General features: G+C 41.8%; 1 protein-coding gene across 7 annotated transcripts in view; it reads right to left on the reverse strand.

Moving 5' to 3' along the window:
- GOLGA4 (golgin A4) overlaps positions 1-19,698 on the reverse strand; it is a 95,507-nt gene that overhangs the window by 10,068 nt on the left and 65,741 nt on the right. For all 7 annotated transcript variants that reach the window (XM_056334660.1, XM_056334659.1, XM_056334664.1 and 4 more), the window contains 9 exons: positions 19,139-19,294; positions 13,901-18,195; positions 13,019-13,140; positions 11,856-11,986; positions 9,803-9,916; positions 6,310-6,330; positions 6,063-6,131; positions 5,370-5,445; positions 426-529 (listed from right to left, as the gene is read on the reverse strand). In XM_056334660.1, coding sequence (XP_056190635.1) covers positions 426-529; positions 5,370-5,445; positions 6,063-6,131; positions 6,310-6,330; positions 9,803-9,916; positions 11,856-11,986; positions 13,019-13,140; positions 13,901-18,195; positions 19,139-19,294 — 5,088 coding nt within the window. The remainder of the gene's footprint in view (positions 1-425; positions 530-5,369; positions 5,446-6,062; positions 6,132-6,309; positions 6,331-9,802; positions 9,917-11,855; positions 11,987-13,018; positions 13,141-13,900; positions 18,196-19,138; positions 19,295-19,698) is intronic.

Raw genomic sequence — 19,698 nt, forward strand, 5'->3', positions numbered from 1 at the left:
TACTGACAAACTTTTATTTAATCCCCCTGTTACCTACCATCTTTGTGTTAAGATGACATCAAAAGAGCACTTTCGCTAATACTGTACGTACCAGCTTTCACAGTACATTAAGCTTCACCAACAACAGGACTTTATCCAATAAATACACACCTACCTATAAAGGCTTTTGTCTTCACAGGTACATCAGTGACAGAATGACAACCCCCCTTCCCCCTGCCAATCATAATAGTATACCAAAAAAGTTTTTAAGATACAGATCATGCCTCTTCGGGGAAAAAAAACATGAAAGCCTATTAAACCCTCTGTCAGTAATTAACAGAATATAACGAATCACAAGCACATGGTACTTCAAATCTACAGTGCAAGGATCTTAACCTGTATTCTAACCCAAATCACATGTCAAACATATATACAAATTTCCATACCTTAGTTTCACGACCCATCATATATTCAAAGAGCACTTTCCTCAAGTATTCAAACTCAGTAGGCTCCCCAAAGAGGGAAACGTCGGTATGGTGAAGGTTTCCATCTGTGTAAACAAAAATAAGAGAATATTTATACTGACAGTCAGTCTCATGAATCTAAGTTTCACCAACGGCATGACAATGAACAAGTACAAATGCCAGATTCTGCACCTGGGACAGAGAAATAGCAGTTGCAAAGGGGTTTGGAGGTGCTGTTTGCCAGGAGGCTCAGCAGCAGCCAGCAGTGTGCCCTGGCAGCCAAGGGGGCAAACCCCACCCTGGGGTGCATCAAACACAGCATAGCCAGCCGCTCACAAGACGTGGTTATCCCGCTGTCTTTAGCGCTGGTGCAGCCTCACCTTGAGTGCTGTGTGCGGTTCTGGGCCCCACCATTCATAAAGGCTGTGAAGGTCCTTGTCTGCATCCCAGGGAGGCACCCAAGCTGGTGAAGGGGCTGGAAGGCATGGCCTCTGAGGAGCGGCTGGGGACATGGGGCTTGTCTAGTTTGGAAGGAAGGAGGCTGAGGGGCGACCTCACCGCTCTCTGCAGCTGCCTGAGGAGGGAGGTGGAGAGGGACGAGCTGAGCTCTGCTCCCTGGAACCCACTGCCAGGGTGTGTGGGAATGGTTCAAAGCTGCATCCATCAGGGGAGGTTTGGACTTGGCATGACGAAACATTTCTTTAGTGAGAGGGTGGTCAGACCCTGGGACAGGCTTCCTGGGGAGACAGGTGATGCCCCACGCCTGTCAGCGTTTGAGGCATGCGGACAGTGTCCTCAATACCACGTTTTAACTTTTGGTCTGCCCTGGCGTGGTCAGGCAGTGGGACTAGATGATCGCTGTAGGTCCTTTCCAAGCGAGCTGTTCTACTGCCTGCACTCTCCATGAGTCAGATACCAATGGGACTGTTGCTTCGCTGAAAAGCCGGGGGGGTTCAGCTCCAGAAACACTTCCCAAGGACACATAGCACAAAATTGACAAGCAGGAAGAGGCTATTATTTTTATTTCTGTTGTTCTGAATCTCTTTCAGAGCCGATGGTCACAAGCAGTGACACAATGCGCATGTGCAGCCAGGAGCAGGCTGATGCGTTCCTCAGTTTAGCTTGCAAAAGCATCCCTTGCCGTCTGGCAAAGGCACGGAGCTGCAGAAAGTAGCAGCAGGGACCCAGGCCAAGGAGTCCCAGTTTGCTGAGGAATGACAACGTGAGGGATGAGGATCAACCCCACATGAAAGAAGAAGAGGAGGTGGTGCGTGGAACTGTGGGGTATTGCCCCAATTATGGTACGTAGTGACGACAAACATTTTTGTCTTCGGAAACGTGCTCCGCCGCTGTGCTTCTTGGCCAGGGATGCACGGGAAGCGCCCTCGTGCCTGCCCTGCGCTTGCCTTGCAGGCAGGGAGAGCTGACAAGGGGCAGCTCCTGATGGGGCAGCGAGCCTGGAGCCCTGCCAAGCAGAGGCTGTTCTGCACAAGCGAGAAGCCCTGGGGAAACGGAGCCGAGGGCAGAGCAGAGCTGGCTCCTGCCAAGGCTTGTGATGGGCAAGAGAGCCAGAGCGCCAGGGCACGGGGGTGCCTCGGAGGTGCAAGCGCAGCAGGCGAGAACCTGGCCGAAAGGGCTCGGAGGAGCCCTGACAAGGGGCTGTGCTCGGTGCGACAGAGGACAAGAAGCAACTCCTGGGGGGACCACACTGGGCCCCCCTCCCCGGGAGCCCCGAAAGCTTCCTCCCCCCGCATGCGGGGCACGAGGGCCACCTTCGTGGAGCACGAGCAGCGGGCACCCAGCCAGAATGGCCCAAAGGAGCCCTGGCCAGGGGCCCTGCGCGGTGCTGCAGAGGCAGGCAAAAAACCCCCGGGGCGGGACGCTTGGTAGCCCACCGCGGGGGAAAAAAAGCCTTCCTCCCCCCAGCTGCAGGGCACGAGAGGCCACCTTCGCGGGGCACCAGCAGCAGGCGGTGACCTGGCCCGAGGGACCCGAGGAGCCCTGACAAGTGGTCGCGCTCAGTGCTGCAGAGGAAGGCGAAAAACCCCCGGGGGCCAGTGCCAATGTGCCCCGGGGGAAAATTCCTTCCTGACCCCAGGCAGCGCTGGCGATCGGCTGTTCCCTGAGCATGTGAGCGGGACCGGCCTCCTCGTCCCACGGGCCAGGCACGCCTCCCGGGAGATGCCAAGCCTCTCCCTCTGACCTGGAGCCATCGCAGGGGCTTCCAAGAGTGACCAAATGCCCCCGGCCCGAGCTACTCAGGGGGCAAGACTCCTGCTGGCACCTGATGGGACACCAGTGGGTGCTCCAAAGCTCCGGGACCCCTGGCAATACCGCTGCATCTTGTTTCTTACGGCTGCTGCCCCTGGCTCCACGGGGATGAGGACGGCGAGCCCTGCGGCGCTCCTCAAGAAGGCGTTCCCGTGGTGTTGCCACCGCTGTCCAGCTGAGAAGGCCCGACAGCCTCGGGCACCCCCAGGGGTGGGTGGTTCTTCTCCTCTCCTGAGGGGCTGCTGTCTGTTCCCCGAAGGCTGAAACAACATCTCCACCCATCGGATGGGCTTTGGCCGTGGCCCTGCCGGGAGCTGCCCTTGCAGCGGAAAAGCTCCAGCAGCCTTGTCCAGGCTCCAGGCTCCCTCCCCCAGCCCCCAGGGAATTCCATGATTCCCTCGAGGGCTCCCTCTCGGGTGTCTTCAGGCCGGTGCCAGGCCAGCTCTGGCAGGGGGACCTGGGACGATGCCCCTTTTATACTCCCCCAGGGCACTGTGACAGCGCGTTGCCGGGTGACGGCGCTGTGACATGGGGTAACACGGGGGTGACACATTGCCCCATGCGCAGCCCCACCCCCACCCAGCACCCTTGGGAGGAAGGGCTCTGGGGTGCCGGCCCCGAGGCAGCCCCTGTGCCCAGGAGGCCCGGGGGGCTGTCCCTGCCCTCAGTGGCCATGCACGGGGCACAGCTGATGGGCGTCCCTGTCAATTCAGCTGGATGCCCATACGATCTCAAGGGCATTTGTACTGTGTACGCTCATTTCTGTGGGGAGATGCGAGAGGCGACAGACAGGCTTTTGGTTCCCTCTGCATGAAATTTGCAGAGATGTAGAAAGAACGCACAGAATTTCCTCACCATTCCTTACTGATGCACCAAGGGACATTTGCTCCTACCCTGCTCGTGGTGAGGTCATCCTGTTGGAAAGGGACGTCCCAGATGTGACTTCTTTCTTGACCATATTTTTCCTTGCACTTCTGAGTGGTCAGTCCCTGGACAGGCTTCCTGGAGAGGTGGTCGATGCCCCACGCCTGTGACTGTTGAAGGGGCATTTGGACAATGCCCTTAATAACCACGCTTTAGCTGTTGGTCAGCACTGCGAAGCGGTCAGGCAGCTGGACTCGATGATGGTCGTATGCCCCTTCCAGCTTAAATATTCTGTTCTCTTCTCTTGTCATTTTCTTCCTACCTCCTCCTTTCCCTACCAGTGCGTGCTGAGGAAATCTCTGCTGCTTTTTCTTCCCAGGCCTGCCCACGCAGAAGGGACTGAACGGGCAGTTGTGTCCCAGCCTGGGCATTACCTCCGTCACGTTGTGGGCAGGGGACATGTACCTTCGGATGGGGGTAGGGCTGTGGATCGTCTCCAGATCATCTGACCATCCAGACAAATTTGGAAAGAGCAGGTGTGACGGGTGGCTTTTGAAAGGGTTCTGTGTTCATCCAGTTTCACTGGGTTTCCACAGGATGGCAAAACCCTCCATCTCTGACCCTGGGGAGGCTGAGACCAGGCCCTCAGTCTGAAGCAGGACATGCTCCGCAACCAAATGGCTGCAAACCCTTGTGAGGTGAGCAATACCTGCTCATTTCCCTGTGCATTTCCTTGTACTCATTTTAAGAAATGCCTGAGATGTTTTCCTTGGAAAAACAAGGTAAACCTCAAGATCCTGAGAACAGCAGTACTCCCTCAGACGTCCATGGCCTAATACTCTTGTCTTCGAAGTGGCCAGCTGTAAACATCATTAGAAGGAGAGCCCACGACCAGTGCGGGTCTACTTCTGCCAGGGTCCTGGGGGTGCTCATAGGCCTCAATGGCTGGGACCAGCCTCTCCTGGGACCCCCAGTGCCCCCGTCTCCTGCCAAGGGCGCAGGGGACATAGCTCAGCCTGGGCCCTTCAGTCCCTGCCCGGGCCATGCTGTAGGTGTGCCCGTGCCTGCCCCTGTCTCCTGGCTGGGCCTGGGCCCTGCCCTGCGGAGCTGCTCTCCTGCAGGGACCCCTCAGGCCTCCGTCACAGCTCGTCACGCAGAACTCCAGGCACAACGTGGCGTAACGCTTCTGTTCTGTTGTGTTGTATTCCTCACACTCACCACGAGTCAAATACTGACGAGACTTATTTGGCTGATATGCACAGGGGTTTTCAGCTCCAAAAATGCTTTCAAGGACACATATCACAAAGGTTACAGGTGGAAATTGGATGATATTTTATTGATTACTGTGTCAGAGCAAGCAGTCTTGCAAAGGAACTCTAATCACAAGAAGAGAAATGCCCAGACATGTAACACAAGAAACGTCTAATCTAATATTTGTATTGTTAAAATTTTAAAGAGTCATAAAATGTGTATTTAATTAGCCAAGACAAATGGACAATTCCTCCCCACCCACTTTCAAGTGCCACTGCCTATACCACTCCCCCTAGGGATAGAGAAAGCTTTAGAACTCTGATATAGAGTTCTTTTACCTGTATGACAGAAAAACAAGCATAAAACAAATGCTGCATGATTTGCCCATCTGAAATCACACAGCAGCTCTATTGTAACAGACAAGATAAAACAAGGATGTCATAAAATATTACAGAGGTGTTTTAAAGGGATTGACATTTTAATGAATTGTCTAAACCAAAGCATGTTTTCCAAACAAATGAAAAATGTGTATGAACTTACCTCTATATGGTGTTCCAACTGATGTGACATACATATTCTTCTCATAATTTTTCAGACGGTCTTCCAGGACATGAATCTAAATACAGAACAGTCAACATGATCAACTGTGCTCACAAGCATCTAAAATAAGCATAATTGTAACAGTTTTCAGCTAAACATCATCTCCCTCTACGAAAGAGAAATACATTTGCCTTTTAAGGAAGAAAAACATTAAAAATTGTGTCATTAAAAACTTATCCCTAAACTACTTAAGGAAATGTGTCTACATGTGTATATACACATAAGAATATAGCATGTTATGCATATTAACATATTTATATACACATATACTCCTCTATTTTATACACATAAACATACATAAAAAAGAAAACATAACAAAAATTGTACTTAACATCAAAAAAGGTTTAGTATATAAAAAAAGATCCATGAAATGCACCATTCAGTTTCACTATGCAAACATTTTGCTAACATGTATCACAAGCAATGATATTTTCATTCTCAGGGGTTAGAGGAGTACTTTGGAAAACACAGAGATCTTCCGAGAGCAAGTATGAGTCAAAACTACTGTACATGCCTATTATTTCCACAGTGCCTCTGTGGAGATGTGCTACATCATCACTTGAACAAACAAAATATTGCAAAGACAAAGTATTGAACAAGAACACCTTTCACTCGCGCAAACGGCACTCTTACCTGCTCTTTGAACTCCTGCTCTTTCAGTTTTGAGTCATTGACCAGGGTTGTCTTCTGTGCAAGCTGTGCCTGAAAGAACAGCCACATACAGAAACAATCAAGAAACTGCTGAGGATATATATCATAGGCACCTTTTCAATAAACCTCTTTCTCCTTTTAAAACACAAACTTCTGAGTGTTATTTCTGCTTTCAAACTGCTGTGAAACAATTATCTACAGAGCAAAATCAATAAAATTTAAGACTTACCTGAAGATCTGTTATTGTGACCTAGAACAACAACAAAAAAATTAAGATTAAAATGTATGAAAAATAGTGAGTATATCAAGCACTGGACACGGGTAAAACAAGAAATAAATCACCTTTTTTCAATCTCCTAGTTGTGACACTATGTTAACTAAGGATGATACACATTGAAACGACCAAATCACACATACACTTGTATAAATAGTCCCATAAATAGTTTAACTTATTTGTGTTGACAGTACATAAAGTTTAGATATTTAAACTATCTCATTTGATTCCATAAGACAATTATTATAAATATAACTTCAAGAACCTTGTGTTTCCAAGTCTTTACAAAATGCATATTGGAGATGAATGATAACTGAATGAGTATGAAGCACAAGCCAGAAAACCCTGACAACTATTAATACTACTCACAATATTGTACCTTTTTCTTTAATTCTCCAAGTTTCATTTGGAAATCTGAACGTTTATCTTAGAATAGCTTCAGTTTAAGAGCTTCATGAGCTCTACATCTTGCAAAGATAGCAATGTTTATGAAGTACAGAAGCAATTTCAAGCTTAAATGTCTGTCTTTCCTTGTTGCAGCTCTAAGGAAAATAATGCTCTAGTACTCATGGGTATAGCTCAAGGTTGTAAAATAATTTTAACATCACATATTTTGTGTGTGTTTTGGGGTTTGTGTTTTTTGGTTTGTTTGTTGGTTTTTTTTCAAAGTTAACCTGAACCTTAACACAGAAGTGGTACACACCACTTGTTTCTTCCCGAGCCTCTTTGGAATTGTGCTGAGAAGGGAAGCTATTCCCCACCTCTGTAGATTCATAAAACCTGTGGGTTTTCCTACACTCTGATAACAGAATATAGAGGAAAATCATTCCTCTACCGATCTCAAACCTGTAAGTGCAATTCTTGCTTCTGAAGAGCTTAATCATCTGACCACACACTTGTTTTCTCATGAAGAGACAGTTTCTGACATTTGTATATCCCAACACTAACACTTAAGGATGTCAGTATTTGCCAACTGTTTATCACAGTCAGAAAAATACTGTTCAAATGTATAGTTATGCTTCATGTCAAAGCAGACATGCTATGTGTGATGTTTGGCCTAGGTTGACAACAAGCATCACAGCAGGTTTTGTAAGACAAACTTCTGTGACCCAGGGGACTCCAAATTTAGAAAACAAATCAATTGCCCACAAAAAGTTGCTAATAGTCAACAGAAGACTTCTGAGTTGTTTTACTACTAGTACTAAGGGAAAAAAATTTAAAAAAGAGAGAAAAAAATGTTACAAAACAAAAGAGAAATAAGGCACACCAAAAAATACCATGACAAATTAAGATGACAGAATGCATTAGAATGCACATGTGAAATCCAGATGTAGGTGTGGACACTTCTGCTCAGGTATGTGGACAAGGTCCACAGGCCCCCTCCAATTCTCTCGTCTAGCTCCGTCATGTTGCAAATATATGCTATTGTATCAGTTTTAAATGTATGCTATTGTACCAGGTAATAGAAAAATTAGTTTCATATATATATAAATATATATGTATAGGACAGGCAATGGATAAGTTAAGACATTAAGAAGAACATTTCTTAATTTCTTAACCCTCTTAATTTTAAAGGAGGAAAAAAGGAAAACTACCTCCTGGCCGCAGAACAGACTGCATCAAAGAGTGAGAATCCAATCCTGAAATACTGACAAAACAATAAGTGGAAAGCCCACTTACAACAGTCCAAACATTTGAGCTTTGACTGGAATGGAGGATGTACCAGGAGCTATCTGCATGTTCAATAGCACAGTCAGACTACTAGAATAGTAATGCTGTTTTGAGATTCAGTCACCATTGCGAATAGGATGAAATATGCAATTCACATTCAGTTAAATCAGAGCTGTACAAAAGAAAGCTTGTTATCCATTTGCTGTATTTGAATTTAGTTGGAATTCTCAAAATTTCTTAAGAAAGCTTGATGCCTGTACGGCAGCAAAATCATGTATATTTAACTGTCATAAACTCACCAAAAAATCCCATTGTTATTCTGCAATCACTTCATACCTGGATGCTTTAACTGCGCTTCAGTACATGCACTACCACACAACCTGGTTTTCCTCCCCCTCAAATGAGACATCATTTATTATTTAAAACAAAGCTATTTACCAGCAATGGAGTTCTCTCAGCTGGTTTATACCCACCACAAGTGGAAAAACTCCTTTTGAGTTTCCCCAAAGTCTGCCATGGAAATACCAAGGAGTGGAGAATTGTGGACAAGATTCCAAAGACAGGCAAAATTAGCTCCTTATTTTGTTTATTGTAAGCAGATTCATCTTTACGTAGAGATGTAGTATTTGCAATATTCAAATATTTTACAGCTCTATGTTACCATTGCAAACCTGTGCGATACACTTCTGGGAGGAACTGAGAAATACATCAAATACCATTGCTGGTATATAGATTTGATGTAACTTTCACGACCTATCAGTGAATATGTAATCCCGAAGATGCATGCACAATATGATGCTAAATGACTACCTGTATTTATAGAAAACTTCTGTAACAAAGTAAGTAGTGAAACAGTTAATAAGTAAGTCCTAAAGGTAAAGTACTCTTCATACTTTTCAGAATCATGTTTTAGGGTTCAGGAGATTCTTAAAGAATCTTCCTCCAGATAATAAGTTTATGCAAGATTGTCATCAGTGGGTGGATAAGGGTTGATTAAAAATACACGGCAGTTTGATACAAGTATTTCTTCTTTTCCTGTTATGAAAGCAACACTCATGTCATGGAACAGTTAATAAAAGTAATATAAAGGGTGTTGTAAGCAAGGCAGAAGAAACAAACATTAGGACAGCGAGGTAATTTGTACTGTAAGTTTGTAGTATCAAATAAAAACATTTAGTATCCCCATTGCTTCCTGTTGTCAAAATAAAAAAAAATAAAAATGAAGTTAATATGAACTCTCACCAATGACCCAATACCTCATATAATTTTCCTCTTTTTAGTGTAATAATAAGTAGTAATATTTTCATCAAAGAATTCATCAAACTAAAACATAGTCTCAGAAAGACAAAAGCACGTACTCCGTCTTCTTTCAATGAAGACCTCTCTATCCATAATTGATATATTCAAGGCACTACTTCAGAGCCATTTGGAATTTGAATTTTAAAATATTATGCTAAAAATGACCCAATGTGATTTCCTTTCCTTCTAAAGGGCTTCCAGTAAACATAAAGAACACATGTAGAGGGACCCTCCCCTCCCCAATAACCACAACACAAACAGACTTTTTAACATGCCATTCAAACAACGTAGTATCAAACACTGCAGATCCTAAAGAGGTTCACTTTTGAAGAAGTTAATGTCTAAAAGAATAGAAACTTTACGGGAAAGTGAAGGCCAGATATATAAATTAAAACAATTAAGAACAAACTAAAGAATTTTATGAAGACTAAGCATTTCATACCTAAACATATAAAAATAAATGTTAGTGCCAGCTCACTTTTTCACTGTTCCAATGCTCCTCTTCTGCCAGCCTTTGCTTGTATTCCTTTTGCAAGTTTTCTAGCTGTGCTTGTAACTCATGAACTTTTGCTGTCATCTCCTCTTCACGAGCCTTGAAAATACAGGGGCAAAAAAACCCTACTTACACAATTAATCATCTAACCATTCAAAATCTTAACTACAGTGGACAGAAAGCAATAAACAAAAGAGTTATGCTATATACAGAAGAATATGCTTGAAATTCAGTGTAAAGGTTAGTTACGCTACAAGGCTATAGAAAAGAACAAGAAACAAACACAGGAGCTTAACCAGATTTTGCAGGCCTCCAACAGTTAAGATTACATAGTTAGAATTACAGTTAGTTCTTTGAAAAATTTTTTTTTTAAAAAGAGCCATTTCTATCAGGCACTAAACCAGCATTTGAATTACTACTGGAGTATGTGCTTCGTTGTACGACTTTCATGAAAGGAACACACAATGATACAGAATCACTTCCTATACTATGGAAGTGACAAGGACTTAAACCCTTTCCTCAGCCATTTGCACAAAGAAGTTCCTAAAAAAGTTTTAAGCACATTTTCAGAAACAGTAACTTCCCATTCACAAGGGTTTGGAGGGCACTGTGCAGCATGGATGAAAGAAGCAGTGGCAAGAACGGCAGGGAGGAAATGAACTTTTCCTGTATATTTTATGACAGTGTGAACAGTAAATTTAGAAGAGAAAAATACAATGACCTAAATCCTAGTAACTTAACCCACCTATATGGCACTGTACAGAAAAAATTATTTTTTAAAATTGTGTCCCCTCTGGCCTTTTTGTGAAATAGCACATTAGGGAGCTTATAAAACAGCACTCCAGTTCAAAGTGCACGTCTCCGCTGCTGAACTAAAGTAAAACCCTAGTTTCACTCACGCTAACCACCCAGGGCAGCGAGCTGCCTGCTCTGCTATGCAGTAGTACTTCAGATTAAATTAGTACAATTAATCAACTATGCAAACAGACGGCACACTGCATGGAACAGAACCTTACTTCAAGGGTTATAATGCTAATCTGGACACAGCATCAGAGAAAGGAGCTAGAGCGTGAGGCTGGCCCACAAGCACTGTATTTAAATCCGTCAAAGAAACAACACACCATGACCACCACCTCAACTCCAGTAAAGCTTAAATTTAACTCGCTCACTTTCCTCATTTCAATCTGGAAGACAAACTTCTGCCGGTTTGTATCCCAGAACAGTGTGGCCAGCAGAAGCAGGGAAGCAATCATCCCCCCATGCCTGGCACTGGTGAGACCACACCTGGAATCCTGTGTTCAGTTTTGGGCCACTCACTGCTAGAGGGATGCTGAGGTGCTGCAGCGTGTCCAGAGAAGGGCAACAGAGCTGGGGAAGGGTCTGGAGCTCAGGTCTTATGAGAAGTGGCTGAAGGAACTGGGGGTGCTTAGTCTGGAAAAAAGGAGGCTCAGGGGGGACCACATTGCTCCCTTACAGCTACCTGACAGCAGGCTGTAAGGCAGTGGGGGTCGGTCTCTTCTTCCAGATAACAAGGGACACGACAAGAGGAACCGGCCTCAAGTTGCACCAGGGGAAGTTTCGAGTGGATATTAGGAAAAATTTCTTCACTGAAAGGGTGGTCAGGCATTGAAACAGGCTGCCCAGGGAGAGGGTGGAACCATCATCTCTGGAAGCCTTTAAAAAACATGTAGATGCAGTGCTTAGGGACATGGTTTAGTGGTGGACTTGGCAGTCTTGGGTTAAAAGTTGGACTTTATGATATTTTAAGGGTATCTTCCAACCTAATTATTCTATGACTCTATAACCTATCTAACTTCTATTGAATGACCAGAGTTAGGGCTTAATTTTTAGAATTCTTTCATGTTCATAAAACACAGAAACAAATGTTTTAATTGCAAGCTAGGTCACCACACCTATTAAGTGTAATTCAAGAAGTAAGATCTATACCAGTAAGAATTAGTTTGTCTAGATGAGCAATGAGAAAAGGGGAAGAGTTATTTCAAAATGTGTGCAGTCACATCACTTTTCAGAAAGATACCTCAAGGATTTCTTCATATTTTTTCACAGTTCTTTTCAGATCATCGTCTTTTTCAGCAATTTTTTTGTGCAGCTGTGTTGTCTCTACATGGTGATTTTCTATCAATTCAGTCTCTACCTCCTGAGCTTTACCTGTAAAAGAAAAAGTCAGGCCATATTAAAAAAAACATATTTATTTTGTTAAATTATGCCAGAACAGTATTTTAAAAAGCTTAAAGACAACTGTGGAAAGCATCCGTAAGGACAAATTGTTAAGAATATTCATTCTTCCTCACTGTCAGTGACAATTAAGTCACTCAATCCCAACATATATGAAGTTTGTTGTCTGCAGTTTGGTATCTGAAGCAATTTTTTCTACCCGATGCTGGAACTTTTAGAGAAAATTTAAGATCACAACCAATACTTATCAACTAATTCTATCTCGAGAAGTGATTGAAACATCTGCAAATCTTCAGAAATTCCTCACTTGTAGGGGTACTTCCAGTAACTGTTGAGTCAAAAGATACTTTCAGCTCACTTCTTCAACCTCCAACTTACCCTGTGGTGGCAAGAGATGGACAGAGAAGCTGAAATATGCTGTGCTCTAGTTCTAATCACATGGTAGAGCAATCTGACACCATATCCAGCTGGTACCTGTTAGTAGTTAGTGTGAATGAAGTCTGCAAGATGCAGCTAAGAAAATGCAATTCTGATTCCCAGACGGACTGAAGTTTCTCTGAAAGGCACCCTTCAGTGCCATATAGTTAACAACGGAGCATTAAAGGTTTGTCCTGCTGAAGCCAAAGCAGTATTACAATGAAAACCTCACAATGTACTTTCACCTCTAAAACTCTACTCCCTTTTCCTTTTGAATTTATAATAAAAAGATAGGTACCTATGGCTATCACAGGTAACTCTGCAATGACAGATACGGAGTGCTAGATCAAAGAACCACTCTGCAGGGTAAGGAAGAACACCTACATAGGGGTTTTCCTAACTGCTACAATTAACATTTATACATTACTTCTTGAGCAACAAAGGCAAGTTCTTTCCCTGAGTTCTCAAGGCAGTAATAAAACATGCTGACTTTATCAAAGTCCCAGGTAAAACCCCTTCCTCAAAACATCTGAAGATCTGGTTTTCTGGCTATTTTACTGATTACACTTATATTAGTATTTCACTTACTGATAGCTTCTTTTACTGCTGTTTCCAGTTCTCTTTCTTTTTGAGCCAGCTGAGTATTGAACTCTCTCATTAATTGCTTTAAGGTGGAGTTGTGCTTTAACTCAATGTCTTCTTGTTCACATCTGTAAATAAAAAATAAAAAAAATTACAGTGAGGAAATAAAATGTTTAAATAGAGTGCAAGAACAATTTAGCAAGGTAGGAGATCTGGGAATTTCTCCAAAACTATTTTAGAATGGGATGGGTTTGAATTATATGAATTCTGTGGGATTCAGGGAGGCTCTTTTGTTTTCCTCCTATTGAATTCACCTGGAAGGCATAGGTGTTTCATTTAAAAAACAGCCCAGAACTAACCCTTCCAAAAGACAGGGAATTTCTGGTGAAGAAGATTAAGAACTGGAAGTAAAGAACGTGCTGCAGAAAAACAGAATTTTTAGGGAATTCTTCCCTTGAGAAACCATTAGAGTGCTGAGCAGTATAGCACATTTTTGGGCAGTACATATGAACAATTCTTGATATCATTTGAACATGAAGCTCTCAGTACTAAGATTTAATACACTTGTCTCCTGCTTGAGAAAAACAGAACTGTATTTTATGTTCTGGCAATGCGGAAAATGACCATCACATAAGAAAAACAAAAGTGCTTTGCCGAAAGACAAACCACTTTTTAAACTGATGACTCAAATAGTTTTACATGTTTATGAAGATCAACTTTCAAGTAGCTCTTCCTTGCTGTTTCTTTAAGTGTATTTAGAAAAATGACAGGAAAACACCAGTCGTTATTTCATTGCTACAAACTGAGCTTTAAAAAAGTATTCTTGAGATTTTACTGGTTAAAGATAAAGCAAAGAAATGGTAACAAGTCCAGGAACAAAGAATTTACCTGATTTTCTGCTCCATTTCTTCTAAGGACTCCTTCTTTACTATGTCAAGCTCTTGCTGATGTTCTTTTCGCAGAGCACGTAAGTCTTTTTGAAGATTATTCACTTCTTTGCGTAGTTTCTGTTTCTCCCTTTCAGTCTCTTCCAGTTTAGTTTGCAAGTCCTTCTGCTGGTTCTGCATATCACCTAGTAACTGCTGCAGCTCCAAACCAGATTTAGCCTTTTCTTCAGCGTTTTCCTCACAAGCTTTCAGACTGTCATTTCTTTCATCCAGTTGTTGCTGTAAACTTTTTAGTTTTTCTTCGTATCTCAAACTCTTATCATCCATCTCAATCTTATGCACTTCATTCTCCTTCGCTAGATTATTCTCCAACTCTTTTATCTTCTGTTCTAAAGACTGACTGACTGCCTCCTTTTCCTGCAATTTTTTCTGCAAGTCTCCAATTATATTCTCCATATCAAATTGTTTTTGTTCTTTAGCTTTTAATTCTTCCTTACTGCTTGCTAAATCACCACCGCAACGTGCATGCTCATCTGCTAACAATGAGTATTTTTTGGTTTGCTCCTCAAGTTCTTTCCTGAGGCTTTCAGTCCTGCTCTGCTCCTCCCGATGGCTCTGCTCAATGCATTCAAGTTTTTTAAGGAGTTCTCCCTGTTTGTTTTGCAGTTCTAAATGAAAGTCATTACTCTCTTGTAGTTCCTTTTCATACTTCTGCAACAATTCATCTTTTCCAGTTAAGCCCTTCTGTAACACGTGCATTTTCTCTTCGTATGTCTGTCGGACACCCTCAAGCATAGTATTTTTTTCTTGTTCTACAGCAGCTTTTACACTCTCTACTTTTTGCAGCATTTCTTTCTCCAGTTCTGTGGGATCTCTTGTTGACTTCATTTTTTCTTCCAAGGACTCAATTTTGGCCTCTCTCTCCTGCACTTTTTGTTCTAAGTCTTTTAACTGATTTTCTTTCTCTTGCTTAAATTGCTGTTCCTTTTCTTCCGCCTGAGATATCAATTGCTTTTTAATAGAACCGATTTTTTGCTCTGCCTTCTTTTTCAGATCTGCCAGCTTAGTACTGCTCTCTGCATTCAGTCTCTCTTCTAATTCTTTCAGTTCCTCCTCTTTGCTTTTAAGTAGCGCTGACTTCGTGTGATGAAATTCCCTCTCTTTTGCTTCAAATTCAGCTTTCAGTGAATCTATTTGCTTCTCAAGATAAAGCACTTTTTCTTCAGCCTCCTTAAATCTATTATCCTTTTCAAAAGCCACCTTCTCTGCCTGCTGGAGTTGCCAAGCTACCTCTTTCTGCTGTGTGTCTTTTTGTTCATTATACCTTTTAAGTTCCTCCATCAAAGAATCATTTTCTGAAGTTTTCTGAGCAACATGTTCTTCTAGTTCAGCAATTCTTGCTGCTTGGTTTTTTAACTTTGCTGTTAGCTCACTCTCTTGCTTTTCCCTCCTGCTTTGCTTTTGTTCCAATTCACTTTTTAAACTATCAAGATTCTCGCTTTGTTTAGCCAGCTGCTCCTTCAGTTTATTTAGCTCTTCATCTTTTTTATTGGCTTCAGTATTGCTTAATTCAAGTTTGCTCTGCAATTCTTTAATAGTATCATGATTTTGTGTAAATCTGGTTTGTGCTTTCATCTTCCACTCTGACAGCTCGGCTGTGCAATGATCTGCTTGCTCAAGAGCTGACGCTTTTTCTTGACTCAGTGTCTCAACTCTGGACGATAACTCCTGTACCTGGTTTAACAACTGCAACTGAACCTCTTGATGTTGCTTGCTTAACAGAGCCATGGCTGCTTCCTTCTCTGTTAAACTTACTGTACTTTCAAGTCTAACACTAAGGTCATTGATTGTTTTGTTGAGAGCAGAGATCTCAGATTCTTTTTCCTGGAGTTCCTCCCTCATTGAGGTGACAGCATTGATATTTTCCGATAACTCTTTCCTCAGCTGTGTTATGCAAGTTTCTTTTTCGGATGCTGCTTGCTGCTGATGCCCTCCCTCTTTTTGCAATTGTTCCTTTTCTGTTACAAGGCCTTCAATGTCAGCTCTCATGGACGTAATCAAATTGTCCTTCTCTTGCAACTGTTGCATTGACTTTTGCAAAGAAGTCCTTGCAACAGAATGATGCTCTGTAACTTCTCGAAGTTGAGCTTCTAGTTCAAGAATCTTACTTGCTTTAATTAACACTGCTTCTTTAACTTTCGCAGTTCGGTGCTCGCAATCTGCGATTCTTCTTGTTACTACACCAATTTTTTCACAGCATTTTTCAATTAATTCATTGCTTTTTGTTTGCAATAAAGCTTCAGCATTCTTCCAATAAGCATCTAACTGGGCTGCAAGTTCTCCTGCCTGCCTTTTAAACTCAGTTTCTTTTAGCTGAATTGCCTCTCTTTTTTTCTCATAATTTTCATGATCTTTGTGCTGAGATGACTGCACGATTTGGAGTTTCTCTTCAAGTGTTTTCAGTGTATCAGCCAGCTCGGAAATTTTGGCTTTGTCCTTTTCTTCAACTGCTTTCTGCTTGCTGAGCTGTTCCTGAAGTCCTGACTGCTCTTTCAGGGACTGATCAAGATCACTTTCCAATTTTTTCAACTGTGTTTTCATGTCACTCTCCTTGCCTGACAAAGCATTCACCTTGGCCACTGACTGCCTTAGTTGTTCTTGCAATTCCTTCAGGGACTCCTCCCTTTTCACCTGTTCTTCCTTCAGACGGGTAATTTCTGTTTGGGAGCCCTCCTTCTCAGCGCTAACAGTGGCAAGTTTCTGTTTCAGGTCTCCAACCTCCTGCTCTTTCTCTTGCAGTTCCATCTCATGTTTTTCCTGGAGCTCTTCAACCTGCTGACTGAGTTTGGTTTCCCAACTCTGGGTAATTTCTTCCAACTCCCTCCTATGAGCCTCGGCAAGACTCTCTAGCTGCTCTTTCTGATTAGATTCCAGTTTTGATACAGCATCATTGATTCCAGCAGAGCTGGCATGTGCCATTTCCAACATTTTAGCATTGAATTCACTCTCTTTCTGACTAAATTCCAACTGCGTGTTCTCAAGCTCTTTTTTTAGTTTAGCTTCCTGCTCAGCAAGTTTCTTTTTGAAAGTTTCCTGCATATCTTTTGATTTCTGTTTAATTTTCTCCATTTTGTTCTCCTGACGTTTTAGTTTACTTTCATATTCTCCTTGCAAAGCAGTAATTCTCTCCTCTGCAGCTAAAAGTTTCTGTTTAAGCTCTTCCATTTGCTTGTTCTGTAACTTCTTCATGTCTTCAATTTCATTTTCCTTCTCAGTTAGACTTCTCTTTGTCTCATCAGCCTCTCTTTGTAGATCCTTCAGTTGACATTCATATTGTTGTGTCAGAGAGGTTACTTTTTGTGTATTTTCATTGCTTTGCTCTTGCAAATGCTGTTTCAGGTCACATACCTGAGAGATGTATGCCTCCAACTCATTCCTGACTTCATTCAGCTGGGATTCAGCTCTTTCTAGGCGTTCACTAAGCTGCAGTTTTTCACCTTCAAGACCTGCCAGCTTTTGCTGCAGCTTTGCTAATTCCTCTTCATAAATCTTTGCCTGCTCATTAGATGTACTCCGATGAGACTCTGAAAGCTCATCTAGCTTTGCAGACACTTGAACAAGTTCAGCTTCAGATCTTTCTGCAGATTCCTTTAGTTTCTGTTCATGTGCTTTTAGTTCCCCCAGATATCTGTCTTTCTCCTCCAACGATTGCTTGAGTTTGTTGAGCTCCTCTCCGAGTACCTTCTCAATGCTTTGAACAGACATTTCGTGCTCTTTTAACAACTCTTCAACCTCTTTGTTGTGCCCTTTCCTCTCCTCTTCCAACCTCCCTTCCAATTCTTGCTTTGTTTCACACATTTTGCTGTTCAATTCTGAGAGCTCTTGTTCTAAATCATGACGTATTTTCAGTGCTTCTGATAGCTCAGAAGATAGCGCTTCTAATTCTGTTTGTTTCACATCTAGTTTTTCTAACGTTTTTTCATTCATCTCTTCTATGTGTGCACAGAAAGCTGTTTCTTTCTCTTTCAAAATTGTATCTATCTCTCGCTCTTGTTTCTCTCTCATTTTTTCTATTTCAGTTACTTGTTGCTGCTTTAAGATTTGAAGTTTTTCTGTCCAAAGCTTTTCCTGCTGCTGTTTCATGTTCTCCAATTCTTTCTTGTGTTTTTCAACCATATCATTAATTTCCTTATTGTGCTGCTTTTTTTCAGACTCCATCAGAGTACTTAATTCCTCCGACTGCTTTCTGTCATCTTGTGAATACTTTGCAAGAGAGCTTTCCAGTTCAAGAATCCTCTGTTAGAGAACACAGTTTTAAAAGAATATGAATATTCAAAAGTTATCAATTTGACTGAATTTTAACAAAGTCTCACTAGGTTCACATAACTACAAGTCACTTATTCCATTATTTTTAGTGAGTATCAACTTCTTATGTAAGCCTTTCATTCATATAGTTTGTTCTCAACTTTGCTTCCACTATGGTGTGTTATATTTAATAAAAAAATCTTCTATTTCACTGCAGCGAAAACAGATCTAATACAAGCTTGGAAACAATGTAACCAATTCAAATAAAATAATTCACATGTTTATGAGAGGTATGTTCACATTTTCTTATTAAGCTAAAGTACCAATACACAGGATGAAAGATATTAGAAGCCTGCTCAAGTATTATGGAACTTTGTACATATCTACTGAGTTATCTTAACTCCATCACTCATGGAAATGCTACTGTAAAGTTAAAACACTTCTATATATATAACTTAAAAACTAACATTTGGGAGTGCTGGGATAATGTACACACTACACACTTGCATTAGCAGATAATATAATCTTACCCATTACATAAAGCAAAGGACATTTCAAAAAATCATGCAAGTTTTTTTACTTACTCAATATCCTTACAAATGTTTGTACGGTATCAGTACTCAGAAGTTGAACAGTTTAAGTGTTAACGCTCCTGCATAACATACATAAAAACTGTGTAGATGGATACAAATTCATATCCCATGCCATGATATAAAGTGAATGCACTTCTGTATTTTGCCATCTAATCTTGTAAAAAACCAAGGGGCTACAGCATACCATGGCAATACAGTAAATTTCTGTTACAAAAAGCAGCACTGTGACAATCACAAACCAACCCAATCACAAGAAATCCACAGTATTTGTAAACCTGACACAGTTAAATGTATACTGAAAGGAATTCTTGTAAACATTCTCTTTTGGAATCTTTACTCACAGTTCTAAAAGTCTCTACTTCTTGATGCATCTTCTGAACTTTCTTGTCACACTCTAACTGTATTGCTTTCTTCTGCAGCTCTAATTCTTCTAAGGCTAGGGATTCTTGCTGCTCTTGTTCTTGAAGGGTTTTTAAACACTCACTCTGATTTTTTTCCTGTATCAAAAATTACAATTAAAACAATCAACTATAGTCATCACACCTTGAAAACCAGTAAAATAGGGTATTTACAAACCAATTAATAGAAGTCATGCACTAATCACCTGTATTTTCTCCACAAACACACATAGTTTGTATTTCATATGTGAAAACAAAACTGTTATAAATCACTTTCATTTTCTTTTCTTGGGAACCATTTGTCTTCTACTTCTCTATGAATGACAACCATAAAGCAATCCAGCTTCATTTTGTTTTGTTCACCATGACTAATCGAGAGTAACACCTTAGAGGAATAAAGGTCTGTCCTCACTTGATTCCACTGCTAATGTATTTTTAAGCTTCTATTCCTTATAATTAAAAAATACAACCTGAGAGAGAGAAAAATATAGTCTGGAAGGGAC

The sequence above is a fragment of the Falco biarmicus genome, chromosome 4 (genome assembly GCF_023638135.1).
Source record: "Falco biarmicus isolate bFalBia1 chromosome 4, bFalBia1.pri, whole genome shotgun sequence".
NCBI classification, from domain to species: Eukaryota; Metazoa; Chordata; class Aves; order Falconiformes; family Falconidae; genus Falco; species Falco biarmicus.